At 46.8% G+C, this 19,491-nt stretch overlaps 1 protein-coding gene across 2 annotated transcripts in view; it reads left to right on the top strand.

Moving 5' to 3' along the window:
* The first annotated feature begins 380 nt into the window (after positions 1-380).
* Positions 381-19,491, top strand: part of TENT4B (terminal nucleotidyltransferase 4B) — a 51,113-nt gene continuing 32,002 nt past the window's right edge. For both annotated transcript variants that reach the window (XM_069965943.1, XM_069965942.1), the window contains exon 1: positions 381-1,330. In XM_069965943.1, the coding sequence (XP_069822044.1) occupies positions 843-1,330 (488 nt within the window). In that variant the 5' untranslated portion in view covers positions 381-842. The remainder of the gene's footprint in view (positions 1,331-19,491) is intronic.

The raw sequence follows: 19,491 nt of genomic DNA, 5'->3' as shown, positions 1-19,491 counted from the left end.
GTCCTCTACATAGAAAGGGAGAGATTACTACTCCTCCTCCTCCTCCTCCTCCTCCTCCCTCCACTCCAGTCCTCTACATAGAAAGGGAGAGATTACTACTCCTCCTCCTCCTCCCTCCACTCTAGTCCTCTACATTACAGAAAGGGAGAGATTACTCCCCCTCCTCCTCCTCCCTAGTCGTCTCTATGATGACCAGGCTAGATTACTGGCTGCACAGGGCGACCTCCCTCTAGTAACTCCCTTCCAGTCTCACTCGCTATGGCGGAGCTTCTAGTTGATTCTTTAAATTTGATCTGCGACTTGTCGTCGTGACGTCCCCCGGCCCCGCCCACCTCCCCGCGCTATAGGTTTTGAGCGGATGAATCGTGTGTGTGGTAGGCGTGGACTGTACCGAGGTTGTAACGCATGCGCAGTAAGGCAACGAGTTAGGGGGAGGGAGGAGCCGCCATTGCTGTGGCCGGTGTGACAGGAACCGAGATCTGGAGCGCATGGAACCCCCTCACGTTAACGGGTGTTAGCTCCCGGGGGGCCGCGCCGCCGTCACCGTGAAGCCTCTCGGCTCTTGTCGTGTTTTTACTTCGTGTTGTAGTGTGTAGCCGCGGCCGGGGGGAGGGGACTGGGAGCAGCCAGGAGAGCTAGCAGGGGTGTGGGAGGGCAGCAGTTACTGGGGAGCCTCGGAGGGAGGAGGAGACGGAGCGCACGGCTGGCTCACCGATCGCTGCCGCAAGGACTGAGGGACACGCACCGTACGGACCGGCACTCGGGCACACCGTTATTTTCGGGCAGGAGAAGGGCTGGGGCCGCTCGGGTGACGGGAGGACGGGGGCCCCAGGCTCCGTTTGATGGATCCTCGGATCGCCTGGTTCCAGCCAGAACAGCTCGGCCCCTCGAACAGCCTGTGGATGCAGATCTGGGAGACGACGCAAGGCCTGCGGAACCTGTACTTCAGCCACAGCAGCCCGGCCTCGTCCCCCGCACACAGCGGCTCCTCCACCAGCAGCTCCTCCGGCTGTGAGGCCACCATGTACCGGGACACCGGGCCGGCCCAGGCCTCCTCACCGGCCCCCGCCACCCCTCCGCTGGCCGAGCAGGGAGACTTCCTGGCCCTGGAGACCAACAACAACAACCACCAGCAGCAGCAGCCGGTCAGCCCGAGCCCCGGGGGCTGGAGGAAGGAGCACGGCAACCGCAACAAGCGCAAGCGGGACAACAAGGCCAGCACCTTCGGCCTCAACTACAGCCTGCTGCAGGCCGGGGCCCCCGGGAGTCACGGAGCCGCCTACAAGGGGACACCCTGGAAGAGCCGCAACTACAGCGACGAGGTCATAGGGTGAGTGCCGCCCTCATACCCTCCTGGTCCTGCCCTCATACCCTGCTGCTCCTGCCCTCATACCCTCCTCCTGTCACTGACCCCTGCACCTCACCTCATGCCCTCCCCCTGTCACTGACCCCTGCACCTCACCTCATACCCTCCCCCTGTCACTGACCCCTGCACCTCACCTCATACCCTCCCCCTGTCACTGACCCCTGCACCTCACCTCATACCCTCCCCCTGTCACTGACCCCTGCACCTCACCTCATACCCTCCCCCTGTCACTGACCCCTGCACCTCACCTCATACCCTCCCCCTGTCACTGACCCCTGCACCTCACCTCATACCCTCCCCCTGTCACTGACCCCTGCACCTCACCACATACCCTCCCCCTGTCACTGACCCCTGCACCTCACCCCATACCCTCCCCCTGTCACTGACCCCTGCACCTCACCTCATACCCTCCCCCTGTCACTGACCCCTGCACCTCACCTCATACCCTCCCCCTGTCACTGACCCCTGCACCTCACCTCATACCCTCCCCCTGTCACTGACCCCTGCACCTCACCTCATACCCTCCCCCTGTCACTGACCCCTGCACCTCACCCCATACCCTCCCCCTGTCACTGACCCCTGCACCTCACCTCATACCCTCCCCCTGTCACTGACCCCTGCACCTCACCTCATACCCTCCCCCTGTCACTGACCCCTGCACCTCACCTCATACCCTCCCCCTGTCACTGACCCCTGCACCTCACCCCATACCCTCCCCCTGTCACTGACCCCTGCACCTCACCTCATACCCTCCCCCGTCACTGACCCCTGCACCTCACCTCATACCCTCCCCCTGTCACTGACCCCTGCACCTCACCTCATACCCTCCCCCTGTCACTGACCCCTGCACCTCACCTCATACCCTCCCCCTGTCACTGACCCCTGCACCTCACCACATACCCTCCCCCTGTCACTGACCCCTGCACCTCACCTCATACCCTCCCCCTGTCACTGACCCCTGCACCTCACCTCATACCCTCCCCCTGTCACTGACCCCTGCACCTCACCTCATACCCTCCCCCTGTCACTGACCCCTGCACCTCACCTCATACCCTCCCCCTGTCACTGACCCCTGCACCTCACCTCATACCCTCCCCCTGTCACTGACCCCTGCACCTCACCTCATACCCTCCCCCTGTCACTGACCCCTGCACCTCACCCCATACCCACCCCCTGTCACTGACCCCTGCACCTCACCTCATACCCTCCCCCTGTCACTGACCCCTGCACCTCACCTCATACCCTCCCCCTGTCACTGACCCCTGCACCTCACCTCATACCCTCCCCCTGTCACTGACCCCTGCACCTCACCTCATACCCTCCCCCTGTCACTGACCCCTGCACCTCACCTCATACCCTCCCCCTGTCACTGACCCCTGCACCTCACCTCATACCCTCCCCCTGTCACTGACCCCTGCACCTCACCTCATACCCTCCCCGTCACTGACCCCTGCACCTCACCCCATACCCTCCCCCTGTCACTGACCCCTGCACCTCACCCCATACCCTCCCCCTGTCACTGACCCCTGCACCTCACCCCATACCCTCCCCCTGTCACTGACCCCTGCACCTCACCCCATACCCTCCCCCTGTCACTGACCCCTGCACCTCACCCCATACCCTCCCCCTGTCACTGACCCCTGCACCTCACCCCATACCCTCCCCCTGTCACTGACCCCTGCACCTCACCCCATACCCTCCCCCTGTCACTGACCCCTGCACCTCACCCCATACCCTCCCCCTGTCACTGACCCCTGCACCTCACCCCATACCCTCCCCCTGTCACTGACCCCTGCACCTCACCCCATACCCTCCCCCTGTCACTGACCCCTGCACCTCACCCCATACCCTCCCCCTGTCACTGACCCCTGCACCTCACCCCATACCCTCCCCCTGTCACTGACCCCTGCACCTCACCTCATACCCTTCCCCTGTCATTCCCTGGACCTCATCTCATACCCTTCTCCTGTGAGGGTTTTGGACCTTAAATTTTTTTTTCTGTCATAGACCCGTACCCCAGCCCTCTACCTTCATCCTGTCAGGCACCTGCACCTTACATCCTACCTTCTGTCACTGACATCTGCCTCACCTCATATCCTCCTGTCAGCTACCTGTATCTTACCCCCTACTTTCCTCATGTCACAGACCTGTTTTTCACATCATATTCCTCATGTCACTGACCTCTATCTTGGCTTATACACTCCTACTGTCAGGAACTTCACCCCTACCCATTGCCAGTCACCTCCCTCCGTACCCTCTGCCTGTATACCAGTACCTAATGTTATACCTTTCTCCTGTCATGGACCTGTACCTCGCGCTGTATCCTCCGCCTTTCACATATCAGTACCTCATGTCATACCTTTCTCCTGTCATGGACCTGTATCTCGCCTCAAACTCTCCCCCTGCCAGTGACCTGTTGCAGACCTGTACCTCATTCCATATGTCCTGTCAGACGTGTACATCTTCTTATATCATCCTCCTTTCAGGCACCTTGCCTCGTACACACTTCCTGTCACTGACCTGTACCTCACCATGTTTCCTCCACCTGTTATGTGCCCACACCTGAAGACACAATCTTATCATTATCCATACACAAAGACCTGTACCCTATGTGGTATTTGAAGACACCTACTGCTTCTATTTCATTTATTTGTATTGTGTTCTCTATACACAATAGATGGCCGGTGGGGTTGGTTGATGTTATGACCCGAATCTACCTGCAATGCCGTGACCCTTGGGTCACTACACAGTTTGTGGAAATGTCTGTATGTCAGAAGTTGGAAGAGCAGGGTTTGCATTGCACACATGTCCGCAGTAGGACTCCTGTAGGCTGCTTACTGATCCTGTGCCTGTCACTGAAGCTTTCTATGTTTTTCTCACTCAAAACCCAAACCTTATGATTTTAAAGGGGTAGTGTGGCGGTAAAGAATTATTCACAGACTAACACACATTACAAAGTTATACAACTTTGTAATGTATGTTATGTCTGTGAATGGCCCCCTTCCCCGTGTCCCACCACCCCCACCCGTGTACCCGGAAGTGTGGTGCGATATACATACCTGTCACGTGCCGACACCCATCTCCGATCTTCAGCGAGTGACGTCTTCTTCGGGCGGACGGCGAACAGCTCCGAATGCCGGCCGCCCTCTGCAGTGTCATCCGATGCTCAGCCGCGATTGGCTGAGCATAACTGTGCTAAGCCAATCGCGGCTGAGCACAATTGTGACGCGGCGGAGGGGGGACGTGAGGCAGCGACTCGGCCGTCCGTCCGAAGATGACGTTTGGCACAAGATGGCGGACGGCCCTCGACACGGATCAGGTAATGTATAATGCACCAACACTTCCGGGTACACGGGTGGGGGGGGGGGACACCGGGACCGGGGCGATTCACAGACATAACATACATTACAAAGTTGTATAACTTTGTAATGTGTGTTATTCTGTGAATAATTTCTGAGCGCCGCCCTACCCCTTTAAGTCAGCAGTCCACCCATTCATGTGTGCCTGGACTCCCTAATATTTTGTTTCCTTGTTTAGGTCTCCACATATACCAAGTTTCATCTTGAAGTGTCTTTATCTTTGTGGATTTATAAAATTGTTTTTGTGAATACTGCTCCTAAACGCAACTGCCAACGTAATCCCTTTTAACGGTCACTCTTTTAGATTAGTATTTGTAAAATTGTTTCGGTAAGCCCTTCAAGAAACCCAGTGTTAGGCTGTGATTATTTCCTGAGCATTGTGCAGAATTTGCCGTCATTCACATCAGTCCTGTCCCTAATGGGTCTTCCCATCTCATTTTCCTCTTTCAGCGATGCACATAAACAATTGTGGCTAGTTTCATAGTTGGCAACTAAACCACTTGACAGCTAACTGAAGGGCCACATGTTATTTAGCGCAATCACACAGCCATATAGATGTGTTGATATAGATATATTATATTTATGTCTATGTTGCAAATTCTTAGCATGTTAAGTCTCCCTTTTATACAGAACATATGCAGCTTTTTGTGTTCGTTTCCATGTAAACAGTTGTTCTCATTTGATTCCATTTGTTTCCATTGGATCAACTGGATCTGTCAGCTACAATTTACATTCAAACTGCTGACACTTTATTAAGCCAAAGCCAGGAACAGACTATAAACTGAGAACAGGCCAAAAAGGAAAGACTGGAATCTATCCCCTTTTTAAATCCATTCTTGGCTTTGGCCTAAAAAAATGTCACATATATCTCTCTGTATGAACACACCATTAGAGGATTAGACAGCTGTTAGGTCAGGGAGACACGTGGTACTTTTCATATCTGTGCTTCCTTCTTCCACCTATCCCTGACCCTGATCTGGCTGACTATTAATCAAGAAGGTATAGGGTTGGGAGGAGGAGTGAGGATGGGTCACAGCACTTCAGGAATTTGGAATTGCTGTATGGCACTTGAGAGTAAAAGCTTTTTTCTGCATTTTGGGAGCACAACTGGATATGTGAAAGGTACCCTATGTCTCCTTGACATATCAGCTATCTTAGGCCAGGTTTACACTTATCCAGCAGCGTTTCCCTCCAGTGCAGTAGAAAAGTGCCAGGGGGAAACGCATCTTTGAACTAATCCCATTAATTTCAGTGGAACAGTTTAAAGCTTCCGTCGTGGTAATCGGGCCGCCGGACCCACCGCACATCCCAACGCTGCTTGCTGTGTTCTGCTGTCAGGCCTTAATGTTTCATATGTAAAAAAAAAAAAAGAAATGATAGAGCAACTGATGCATTTCTGCCATCAGTTGTCACAAAAGAAGGATGCCGGATATATGTAAACCCAGTGGTTTGAAAGGTTAATTGCAGCTGACAAATTAAATATAAGTTGTGTTGCATGACATTTGTACAAGAGAAAAACATCAACTATGTTGGTGTGAATGAGGTCAGAGTGATAACTTCGCTTTCTGCAAGTCTGGCATATGGAGAACTGGCAAGTGAAGTTTAAGGTGAATTCACACATGACCAATGCATGCAGTACAAAATATTTGTAATAACCCGAAGATAAATGCCAAAGATTTTCATCCATAAAATGTCTGCAACAAATGTGCTGTGTAAATTAAAGGAGAAGTCCAGTGAAAAGTTTTATTAAAGTATTGTATTGCCCCCCCAAAAGTTATACAAATCACCAATATACACTTATTATGGGAAATGCTTATAAAGAGCTTTTTCCCTGCACTTACTACTGCATCAAGGCTTCACTTCCTGGATAAAATGGTGATGTCACGACCCGACTACCAGAGCTGTGTGGGCTGTTGCTGCTGGAGAGGATGATGGCAGGGGGACACTGAGGGACACAGGGCACTGGAGGGACAATGAGCATCCCTCTGCCATCATCCTCTCCAGCAGCCACAGTCACCATTTTATCCAGGAAGTTAAGACTTGATGCAGTAGTAAGTGTGTGGGGAAAAAGCTCTTTATAAGCATTTCACGAAATAAGTGTATATTGGGGATTTGTATAACTTTTGAGGGGCAATACAATACTTAAATAAAAATTTTCACCAGACTTCTCCTTTAACCTTTACGTTTGCTGCTTTATTTTACCTGTGTAAGGCCGCATTGACACCTTCCGTGTTCCCTTTGTGAAACATGGACAGTAAATTCCTGTCCTGGACTGTTTCTGCTGCAATGACAGCCATGGACATTCAATTTCCTTGCTCCTGGCATGACATTTATACGCTATTTTTACAATAAACAATCGTTTTTGCAAGTACACTATACACTGCATTTTAGTGTATAGAACAATGGCCGTAGTGTATACATACAGTCTCCAAACTGCTGGGCTGGTTCTCTCCTCTCCTTACTCGTTCCTCCTCCTCGGCCCCTCCCCCCTCCATTGGTTATAATGGACTCTGAAACCTGTTTTCACTTCTCTGTAATGGAGGCTATTTTTTCTGATAATGCGCAGATAAAAATGTTTGTGTGTGTGTGGGGGATGTTTGAGTACAGAAAGGTTTTATTAGGCAAAAAATCCTCTATTGCAGGGTTTCTTGTACTATGTGTACTGTAATATTTTATGAGAGTTACACTTAAATGCACCTTGGGTTTGTAAAGGCTGGGGTCGCGCTGTTTTTGCTGTCTGTTTTATTTTTAAATCTGTTTTATGCAAAAAAAAAGTGATGTATTTGTGTGCATCCGTTTTTCCATTGACTTTCATAATAAAAAGATCCAAACACATCAGTTTTTTTTTTTTTTTTAAGTACACAAAAATAGTGGTTGACCACGTTTTTGTGTACGTTTAAAAGTGTGTTCCATTTATTATTTACACTTTTTTTATATATCTATCTCTGGAAGTCAATGGAAAAACAGGTGCACATAAATACATTTGTTTTGCGTCCATTTTTTTTGCATAATACAGATGGGGGAAAAAAATGGACTGAAAAAATGCAGTATAAACCCAGCCTTAGCTGTTTTTGTTTTCTTCACTGTACTGAAAAGCTTAGTGTGTGGTTCTTCCCTATACGGTGTGCTTATCCACGCCTCAGATATTTGTTAGTGATGTGTGTCAAGCAACGTTCACAAAATTTGCCTCGGAGGAAAAAAGTGAGCAGTGCCCTACATGTCCGTTATGTTGTAGTAACAGGGCAAAAGAAATGTTTTTGGAGTTTCCTTATACGGCTGACTACTACAGGCAAGAAGAATAAAGCAGACTGGGGCATTTTACCGGTAACAGCCAATCAGAGCTCCGCTTTCATTTTGCTTGGGTAAAACAAAAGAAAAGCTTTGATTGGCTGATATGTCCAATAAAGAGAATCTTACTAATAAGAATGCTTGATCAATCTTTCTCGTAGGGGTGGTATCTAGAGATAAGTGAACCGGGTTCAAGTCAATTGAAACCCGAACGTTCGGTATTTGATTAGCTGGGGCTGCTGACCTTGGATAAAGCTCTAAGGTTGTCTGGAAAACATGGATACAGCCAATGACTATATCCATGATTTCCACATAGCCTTAGGGCTTTATCCAACTTCAGCCACCACCGCTAATCAAAAGTCGAACGTTTGGGTTCGGATGGACTCGAGCATGCTTGAGGTTCGCTCATCTCTACGTGGTATCAAGAGAACTTGTCACCTATTCACAGGATATATCATACATGCCTGATCGGTTGGGGTTGCACTGCTGGCCACAATCTTGTTAACAAGGAACCTGGCTCTCTGGTCAGAACCGAGCAGCAATCTTGGCCGTACATTGTTTCTCCATTCATTACCTATAGATCTGCTGCAGATAGCCAAAGGCTATACTTTTGTCAGCTGTATTCAGTGTATTCTATTCAAACAGGGGCACAGTGGTTGGACCCCACTGATCACTCTTACCTCCTGTCTTGGGTGATAGTCATTATGGTACACAGCCATGAATGAAGCACTTTCTGATTGAATAGCATATCTGATATATCGATTATCAGCCACTAAATCTGTTGGCTAGCATTAGACTTAGATATGTGTAGATTTTAATGGACTGTGGACTTTGCTGTCTGTACACGAGCCAGTAAGGCCAAAGTTGTCACAGCTGTTACAGAAGCTCTGAACAAGTTTCAGTGGAACAAGAAGTCTGTTTTCCAGTCACATTTGGCATTCTTCATCAGTGAGCTATTAAATAGTCGGGGTATGTTCACACACAGGAAAAATCCATTGTGCAATCCACAGCTGGAGTTTGACATTCTTTCAGTTTTCTGCGACAGATGTACAGTGTGTAGCCTGTGTATTTGCCCAAGGATTTTGATGCGTATATTCAGAATGGTACTCCGTTCACGTATCGTCTGCTCAGTATATGTCCGCACCATGCCCAGTGTTAAAATAAAAAATAAAGGTTAAGAAGACATCTTGGGTAAGTGCAACTTCGTTTTTTGTTTTTTTTTTGTTACTGGATTTATTATGAACTTCTAAAGTTAGCACCACTGATGTAACAGATCCGTCAGTTACACGCTAGTGGTCGTATTCCTTTGTGTATTTGTGGTGCCGCTTATCCGCTGTGCTTGAGGTTCTGCAGTATGAGAAAATGGTATTTAAATGAAACGATCACCCAAAGATATATAACTTTCTAATATAATGTTATTACCAATAGTCCTGGCTTCAGTGGCTTTTCTGGGGTTTCCCCACTGACACGAAATGGAAAATGGTAGGACTACAAAACTTGTATTGACCCCCAGTTTCTCTCCCCCGTGTCAACGCGCCATCTCTGATGTTACAGGAGGTTTAGCTGGAGCTCTCATCCCCCTGAGTGATTCACCAATGCACCATCTCTGAGCAGACAAGGAGTCACAGAAGCAGCTGCTGCAACTTCACTGTGAAAAAGTCTGCAGTAAAATTAGGGCTATGTTCACACAAGTTGGAGTTTCATTGCCGTACTGCAGTCTCTTCACAAAAATGATGCACTATGGCACAGAGGATCAGATCTGGCACTGCCAATCCCACCTAGACAAGAAACAGGGCGTAAACAGTATATGCCATGTAAGATATCGGATAAAGTCCTTATTGTGGGGCTCAACCTCAAAGATAAAAGATGCTTGATCATAATGTGTGTGGAAATAAAAAGGGAAAAAAGGCACAAATTAAATAATAAAAAAATCATCACTTCTAATATCTGCCTTACAGTTAGAGAATACAGCGTGCTGTGGGGGTGGGAACACAATGAAATAATTCAGTAACACAATAAAACTGCAATGTGTGAACACAGCCTAGATGTTCTGCAACAGATTTGGCTGGGAATGTGCAGGGTGAAGGACTGTGATGAACAGCTGAGGGGAAAACATTGCATTCTGGAACCTGTAGTACTAAGCAGCTGCTCAACTAGGAAGTACAGCCACACAATACAGAACTAAGTTCCCCAAAACAAATGGATTTTTGGTAGTTTCAGAACTGGATCAGACAGGTAAGCAATGCTATATGCTTCTGCAGCAGGTTTAATTTTTTTGTACCTGTAGCTGGAGTTCTCCTTTAAGCTCCTTCAAGGTGGTTCTACTAATGCTTAATTGGATTTGAGTCTGGGGAATAAGAGGGACAGGGTGGTACTTGGAAGTCTTGGTTATGTTCTAGCTGGTGACATGTTGCATTGTCTTGCTGGAAGATACTCTGGCTGCGTTCACACTACGTATATTTCAGTCAGTATTGCAACCAAAACCAGGAGTGGATTAAAAACACAAAGGCTCTGTTCACACAATGTTGAAATTGAGTGGATGGCTGCCATATAACAGTGAGTAACTGCCATTATTTCAATATAACGGCTGTTGTTCTAAAATAACAGCAAATATTTGCCATTAAATGGCGGCCATCCACTCAATTTCAACATTGTGTGAACAGATCCTTTCTGTGTTTTTAATCCACTCCTGGTTTTGGTTGCAATACTGACTGAAATATACTGACTAAAATATATGTAGTGTGAACGCAGCCTATGGGTGTAAGTGATTTTCAAGGATGGATTCATACCCAAATCTATTAAGTGCCTTCCACATGGATGAGTGGTCCAGAGAATGTCCAGACTATAACATTGTTACCACCAGCCTGTGTTCTTCCAGTGGTGTTTGTTCTCTGTTCCTCCAATATTAATCGATTCAATGAGGAAAACATGACTCATTTGAGAAGGCAACTTTTGTCAATTAGCAGAGGTTCAATTCTGATACAGCCGTGAAAATTGAAGCCTTTTCTGGCAATTGTCATTACCGAGGTGCAGTGACCATCTATCTGGTTCGCTGAGCTGTTAACCACACGTCTGGTAGCCCCCCCCCCCCCCCCGGTACATTTTGATGGTGAGCTGTTCTACGCTAATGTGTTGGTCATCAGTGGCATATGGTTTCCATATTCCTTATTTGCATTGGTGCCATTTGTCCACTCCTGATACACTTTCGTCGCAGTAGCACGTCAAGCCACCTTTAAAATGAATGTGTTGGGCAGTGGATAGCTAGTGAAGGCGTTGGCAGAGAGATGCGTCAGTAGAGTTGTGGATGGATTGGCGGGGAGTAAGGGTGTTACATTGAAAGCTAGAGAGGAGGATGTTGCAGTAGTATCAAGTGGGAGATGATGGCATGTTTCCAACAGTTTTGAGTCTGTTAGGGTATATTCACATGGGCGGGCTCACAGCGAGATTCTCGCTGGGAGCCCGGCAGGTCCTGCCAGTTCCCATACACTACATACTTGCTGTGGTCTAAACGACCGCAGCGAGTATGTAATTATACCGCCCTTAACCCATTCTGCTCCCCCGCTGTGTATATACTTTACCTGTCTTCGCTGCACGGGTCCGGCGTCCTGCTCTCCTGTCCGGCCAATCAGTGTGTTGCCCAGCCGCAGCCACTGATTGGCCGGGCGGGAGAGCAGGACGCCGGACCCGTGCAGCGAGGACAGGTAAAGTATATACACAGCGGGGGAGAGAATGGGGGCCGGACAAAGGAGATCTTTGTACCATCCCTCCTCCCCAACCTCTCCATCATTAGGAATGCCACTGAAACATTTTCTCCTGTCTGAAAATGTTTCAGTGGCATTCCTAATGATGGAGAGGTTGGGGAGGAGGGATGGTACAAAGATCTCCTTTGTCCGGCCCCCATTCTCTCCATACACAGGAATGTTTGGTGTGGCTTAGTGTTCCTGTGTTCTTTATGGGGAGGGAAGGGTTAAGCTGCAGCTAGAGGGCTCAGGTTATGGGAAATCTCACCCAGAACAAAGTCAGTGATTTTACATCACTTCCAACCCCTATCTCCACTGACTGCTACTGTTGGTTGAATGGTTGCAAAAGCCCAATACACCTTATCCTGATAGAAAATTAGTTGCTATTGGCCATCCCTCTAAAACAAAATCTGACACATTTGTCTTTTTGGACAGATAAGCCTGGGCCAATGTCTGATAACTTTACCATATAACTCTAGGCGTCTGGCATATAAGCTGGAGCAACCATTCCGTTTTCTACCTTTAGGCTATGTTCACACTACGTAAGTCTCCGGACGTAGCGTGTTAACGTGAATAAGCGGCCGGAGACTTGGGTAGTTTGCGTACAATGGAAAGTATACGATGTACGTTTGCACAGTTCACACTATGTACGAACTTACGCCCGGATCGTACGCGGCGCCGTAAAAAATGAACCAGACCATTGTTTGAGGACGAAAATGCCGTAACTTACGCCTGTAGCGTTACATGCGGTCCCGTACGTAGGGGTGATTTCTTCATTTTGCAAGTTTTTTGTGCCGATCCAAAAGGTTCTGTGGGGTGTCCTGAGCTAGCGGAAGCTTTCCAAGTAAAAGACCGCTGTCAGATCGCTACGTAGGGCGCTCGGGAAGCGTAAGTAGACTACGGGCGTAAGTCCGCGGTCCGGACGCAACTTGCGTAAATTCCCGGACGGAGTTTAACACGTATATGTCCGGCCGCGAAAATATGCGGCCGGACATATACGTAGTGTGAACATAGCCTTATTTTGTAAACCAAGCCATAAAAGTTGGGATTTGCTTTGATGGTGCACATGTACCCCAGGTATCTGAACTAGTTCTCATACAACAGAAGGAAGCTTAAAGCGACTCTGTACCCACAATCTGACCCCCCCACCCCCCCACCCCCCCAAAACCACTTGTACCTTCAGATAGCTGCTTTTAATCCAAGATCTGTACTGTGGTCCGTTCGGCAGGTGATGCAGTTATTGTCCTAAACAAACAACTTTTAAACTTGCAGCCCCGTGCCAAACAGGCGTGGCCTAGATTGTGTATGCATTAGGCTGGCACAACCTTTCTGTCCCTCCTCTCCACCCCCTCATCATTAGGAATGCTCCAGGCAGATTGTCTACTATTCATCACCTCTGTCAGCCCGGCACATGGGCTGGATTGTTAAGCATCTTTGCAATGTTCAGACAGGAGAAAATGTTTCAGTGGCATTCCTAATGATGGAGAGGTTGGGGAGGAGGGATGGTACAAAGATAGGGCACAGATACTCCCTTTGGGCACGGGTTAAAAAGTTGTTTTTTTTTTAGCACAATAACTGCATCACCTGCCAAACGGACCCCAGGACAGATCTTGGATTAAAAGCAGCTATCTGAAGGTACAAGTGGTTTGGGGGGGTTGGGTGTGTGTGTTTGTGTGTTTTTTTTTTTGTTTTTTTTTTTAAATAAAAGCAAGACAATATGTGTCAGGACATGGAAGACACTTCATACAGCGCGGTAGCTGGTCACGTTACTTGGAGAGCATCCAATTATTAATATAATGCCTACCCCTCCTGAGCTTGATGATGGATCACCTAGGACAATTAAAAACCATTTCCAATAAATAGTAACCTGATCTGGATTTTGCTCTATATCTGTAACCTTTAGAATATACTTATCATCTTAGTTTGATATTAATAAACTTGATTGTTCAGCCTAGGTTGTAGTGTTCCTAGAGCCATTGTCTATACTTTGAATAGTAGCAAACATTTCAGTACAGTGTTGTGTAAGCAGTGCTGTGGTTGTGTAGTTGGTGCAATGTGAGTAACAAATGTCCTTTCACAGGCGATATAGTCTTCAGAGCTGTTACTGTCTGCAGATCCATGTCTTCAATTATGTTTTTTTGTTCCATCATGGGGGCAGGAAAATACAGTTCGCTGTGCGATGGACGTCAATGACACCTGACAGACCTGGCCTCTGTGGTGGTCATGCTGCATACAGTGCAGTTCTTACTGTCATAGATAGTAAGTGTACGAGAAGAGACATAAGCTGGCCCAGAGGCTTTGTGTAAAACCTTAAGACATTATTGGAAAAAAAGTACCGTAGATGAAATCTGCTCACCTGATAAACCCCTTGGGCTTTGTGTCTATCACCCCTTTTTTTCGGGGTACAGTAGATATATGGATAGGTAAGAGAACTATAAAATATAGCTGAATCTGCAACAGAGCCTCCAACACAGATGTGAACGGAGAAATGAGAAGGTTAGGTAACCAAACGTGACATAACGTATTGTGTAAGAAGTGTTACCCATTATAATCACACATGGAAGATTGTGTTTGAATAAACCTGTTAAACTGTTCAGCTCATGGACATGCTCTCCAAACCTGAACTCCCTGCGGCTGCAGAAGCTGGATGCTACCCTAGAGCTGACAGGAAAACATGTATCTATATTTCCCAGGACTTCCTAGGGCTGCATCCAACTTCTTCAGCCACCGCTAATCAAAGTCTGCACGCTCAAAGTTTGCTCATCTCTAAACCCCACCATAACATCTCCAATGTTCGTAACAGAGTGCTTTCTGATTAGTACCCTAGTAAAATAGAAGAGATCATATTCCTGGCTGATAGAATGGGAACCAACACATATTCTTAAAGCAATATAATAACTAATGGCTGATGTGTAAATGACTTCTCCATTGTGTTTTTTTTAATTTTTTAACGTGGTGATTTCTATGCCCAACGTAAGAGCTCCATACTGATTAAATGTCCTTTATATGGAAAGGTATTTGCTGCATAGAGTGGCAATTCATTATTATTTAGTGACCCACAAAGCATCTGTTTCGTAAGCAGCAAAAAGAATGCTTTCTAGCCGCTTATCCTGGTTTATTAGGCAGTGGCAGTCTTCCGGCTCACACTCAACTGTTTGGCCTTTTAACCTTTAAAGCCCAGGAGAAGCACGTCTCATATGTCCAACTCTTTAAGAATATTATTTTTTTGGGGTAGAGCTGTGCCCCTTAGTACTGAATGGGCCCTGTTGTTCATGTGTGTTAGTGTTACTGTTACTAATATGTTTTATTTATTTAGTTTTGCCTTATTTGTCTTAACCAGACTGGTTTTTGGAACTTCTAGAAATGTAGGCTCATGCATCTCTCTGATCCGTCTCTGCTTACATTCAGAAACCGCCTCATAGGGCAGAAAAGGGGTCACAGTTCTTCTGGTAGGAAGATTTTTTTTTTTCTTCCCCTATATTAAATTCTGTTCTGTTGTAATCATGATGTACTGCTTACCGCCATGGCAGTAAAGGGATTATTGGCCAGTTAATGTCACAGTTTGCTTGTTTCTGAATGATCCTCATGCTAATAAAAAGCGTCATAAAAAGCAGTATAAATGAGAGACTATAAATGGAGATCTTGCTGAATGCATCATCAATAGGCAAAAGTAACACTGTATGCCTGCTAGGGATCATCCTAGTAGACATGCCCTTCAGGTCCTCAGCAAAAAAAACAAAAAACCTCAAACCACTTTCTTTTGTTTTGTTTATATATTTGAGAACTTGTGAGATTCAGATATGAAAATAGTAAATTGTGAGCAATAAATACATGGACCTTGTCATCTAACCTAACTTCCAGAAGTATAAGTTACTGCCAGTGTCCAATGATAAATTCACAGACCACCATGTTGGGCATTTTGCAGTTATCACTCATAACTCTATCTCCCTCTAGTATGACACTTGAGGTGTGTGTTAAAAAGGCCTGGTATCTTTCATATTGTATAAAGTAATTCTGTCATCTCCACCAAACATCTAACAGTTGTGACATAAAGGATACTAGTTATACCTATATTTATGCGTGGCTTTGAAAAATTAACTTGGCAGTCCTGCAGTGTCAGAGAGGTGTTGCTTGGGGTCTGCAGTGTCTTAGGGCCACAGTGCTCCTCCACTCTGGTAGACTCTGATAGTTTTGCTTGCATGTTGGCTAATTGTTCACTGGTCACGAGAGTTAAATGCTTGACCTGACAGTCCTTGTGCATGCCTCACCATCATGCATGCAGAGTCCTCCGACCATCAAACAATGGTGGGCAGGGCTACAGAGCAGGGGGCATTGTGGTCTGGGGGTACTGCAGACCCCAAGCCTCTAACACTTAAAGGGGTTGTCCTGCAATTGGCCTTTTTTAACTTGCTGCTGCTTGTGCATATAAAACAGTAAATATGTTGGGTGAGAGTTATCGAAGGGTGTGAAATATACACTGGTGTAAACTGCCCACAGAAACCAATCACTGCTCAGCTTTCAGCCCTGGTAAAATGAAAGAGTAGCTGTGATTGGTTGCTGTGGGCAGTTTACAACAGACTACATTTTACATCCTTTGATAAATCTGGGCCTTTATCCTTACCTTTCTGCGCTTCTTCTGTGGTTTCCTCTGGTGTCACCAGTGTCCCCTCTGACTGCAGAGCCTCCACTTCCGAGATGAACTTGTCTCAGGAGTGACAGCCCTCTCGGCCAATCGCTGGCTGCGGGGGTGTCCCATCTCAGTCAGTCAGAGTGGGCTGTCACTCCAGAGACAAGTTTATCTCAGAAGTGTAGGCTCTGCAGTCAGCAAGGGGACACCCGCGACACCAGAGGACGACACAGAAGGAGCGCAGACAGGTAAAGGTTTTATATGCACGAGAAGCAATATATTAAAGGCCTACCACTGAGCAGCACCTTTATGGACACTTTTTAAAGTTAATCTCTGTGCACTAAAGCCACGCTGTGCATAAATAAAAGTAAGACGTGTAGCCTTTACATGTATTTTATTCAGAATTTCTGGATGGGACAATGCAGCATGCACTATACATGTAAACATGCAGACTGCAAAAAAGGAAATACCACAAATTTTAATTACAAAGATCTATGGAGAAAGTGTGTCTCCCCCCCCCCCCCCCCCCCCCCCCCAAAGTACAAAGCACTAATAAAAAGTGTGTGAAGGCGTCCATGGCCTTTAAGTGTTCTAGTGGTTAAACGTTGTTCAGTCACTGTTGACCTTATCTTTGGGTGACTGTGCTCCTGGATTGTCTCTTTACTATGAGGTCACCTCTACCGTCCCTGCTCCCGGAGTTTATCCAGGCATTGTTTCCTATTTGCTCAGGACATTATAGAATCTGTCAATCTGAGTTCATGGCATGAAAACACAGTGCTGGCTGTGAAATACTCAGTTTCCTAGAATAAACTTTGGCAATCACACATTAGTTTATAAATGTTGTGAGTTTGTGTGTTGAAGTGTAAATTGTAACATTTTATTAGACTACAAGATGTAGATTAGCCAAAATAAACCTTTAGGGCTCGTTCACACAGAGCAAAAGCCGCTGAATTTCTGCGCTGAATCAGCGCTGAAATTTCAGCCGTTAAAATAGGTGCAGAGCTAATTTCCATTGTGTTGAATGGAAATTCTGCTCTGCAGTTCACACGTTGGAATTTCCGCACTGAACTTATCGGCTTTCCGCCAGAAGAATGAACATGTTCATTCTTCCGCTAGCGGAAGCCTATACAAATCAATGGGGCTCTGATTTTCTGTTTCAGCGCGGAATAAAAGCGTAATTACGCGCTGAATCAGCGCGGAAGTGGGAAAAAAAAGGGGGCGGGGGAGAATTCTAGTATATATTCTGGTATAGTCTAGTTTACTCGCTGAATTTCAGCGCTGTATGCATGCGGATTCAGCACGAATTCCTCGAGTATTCCGCGCTGAATTTGTCAAGAGCTGATTACGAGCTGAACACTTTCCTAGCGGAATACGCAGGGGTTCTGCTTACATTCTGCTTATATTCTGCTCGGAATTCAGCGTCAGTTGATTTCAGGCGGAAATATTTCCTCGGGTAATCCGCCCCTTTTGCTCTGTGTGAACGTAGCCTTAGGGTGCCTTCACATGTACCGGATCCGCAGCAGATTTCATGCTGCAAATTCGCAGCGAAATCCGCTGCGGATCCAGTGCCATTCATCCCTATGAGAGCACATACTCGTAGCGGGATTGACATCCCGCTGTGAGTATGTGCGTTAACCCCCCTTCTGCCCGCCACCGAGAGCATACATTACCTGCTCGGCGGCGTGGCTGCATGTGAGGCTCCCGGCTCCAGTCCCGCTCAGCAGATTAGTGCTGCCTGTCAATCACCTCTGACCAGGGAAAGCCAGCAGGCAGTGGTTACAAGAGCAGATATTTCTAGTGTCTGTCCTAAAGCTGTGGGTCTAACCTGCCTTTTCATTACCCTAGATCCAATATTGTGGTCATATTAATAGGTGGTCAACAGGAGCTGCCTTTATGCAGAACAATGTGGTCAACCTCTCTCTGCACTCAGCATTTTTCACAATAGTATAACCATTGGTTGAAGAGTTAACTAAAGCTACATGCTTATTTTTAAGTATTTATGGCATATTCACAAGATTCACATAAGTTCCTAATGCAAGAGAGTACTATAAGGCTACGTTCACATTAGCGTTCGTCCTTCCGGCACTATTCCATCATCCTTTTCCGTTTTAGAGAAAGCGAAACGGAAATTGTCGGATGCGTTATAATCCCCATAGGTTTCAATGATATTTTATTGTGCTCTGTTTGACCAAATAGTGCTCCGTTAGCATGCAATCCGTTTAAGTTCCGTTTTTCTGAACAGACGAAAAAATTGTTTGCAGTATTTTTTTTTTTTTTTTTCCATTTTCAAAAACCGAACTTAAACGGATCAATGCAATCCATTTTTTTTTTATAATAGTCAATGGTGACTGATCGAAACGGAAGGTTAATCCGTTTGCGTCCAAGTTTCCATCCCATCCCGTTTTCTAGTTGGAGCATGCGCAGAAGGGGAGAGAAGACAGGAAGTTCTTCTGGGAAGGAAGGGGGCTTTAAAAAAAAAACTGGAAAAACTGACACGGACGGAATTACAAACGGATGCCAAGCTTCCGCTAATTTTACTAAAATAAACGGATACACAAAAATTTTTGGCTTTCTGTTGACATCCGTTAGCAAATCCGTCTTTAGCTATTCGTTTACAAAAAAATGAATGGATCCGTCAGTTTCATGTAAAAACGCTAGTGTGGCCGAGCCCTAACTCCATTGTAATGTCCAATGCTTTTTTTTTTTTTTTTTTTACCTGTGACTTGTAAAGACTATTGCCTTAAACTTAGTAGGGTTGCAGACTCCTACCGGGCAGGTGTGTAACTTTTTTTTTTTTTGCACACAATAGTTAAAAAAAAAAAATCTTTTTTAGTATTTTTTACATTGGTGACTTAGACTACTCTGTGCTTGACAGTGATCAGGGGATCAAGGGGTGAAGTCATGTGAGATTTAAAAAAAGGTAGGGGGAGGTGTGCAGCAACATAACAAAGTATACTTACCAGTCCCTGTGCCCTGTAGCGCCACTCCCAGGTCTCACTCACAGCCACTGGCTTCCTGCAGCTCTTCCAGATGCAATGTCCTGTACACGGCTGATGGATTGACCGCTCAGCCAATTGGTGACTAGGTCAGGACACTGCCCCAGTCACTGAC

The sequence above is a fragment of the Dendropsophus ebraccatus genome, chromosome 4 (assembly GCF_027789765.1).
Source record: "Dendropsophus ebraccatus isolate aDenEbr1 chromosome 4, aDenEbr1.pat, whole genome shotgun sequence".
Taxonomy (NCBI): Eukaryota; Metazoa; Chordata; class Amphibia; order Anura; family Hylidae; genus Dendropsophus; species Dendropsophus ebraccatus.
This window is presented reverse-complemented; position numbering and strand designations above follow the sequence as displayed.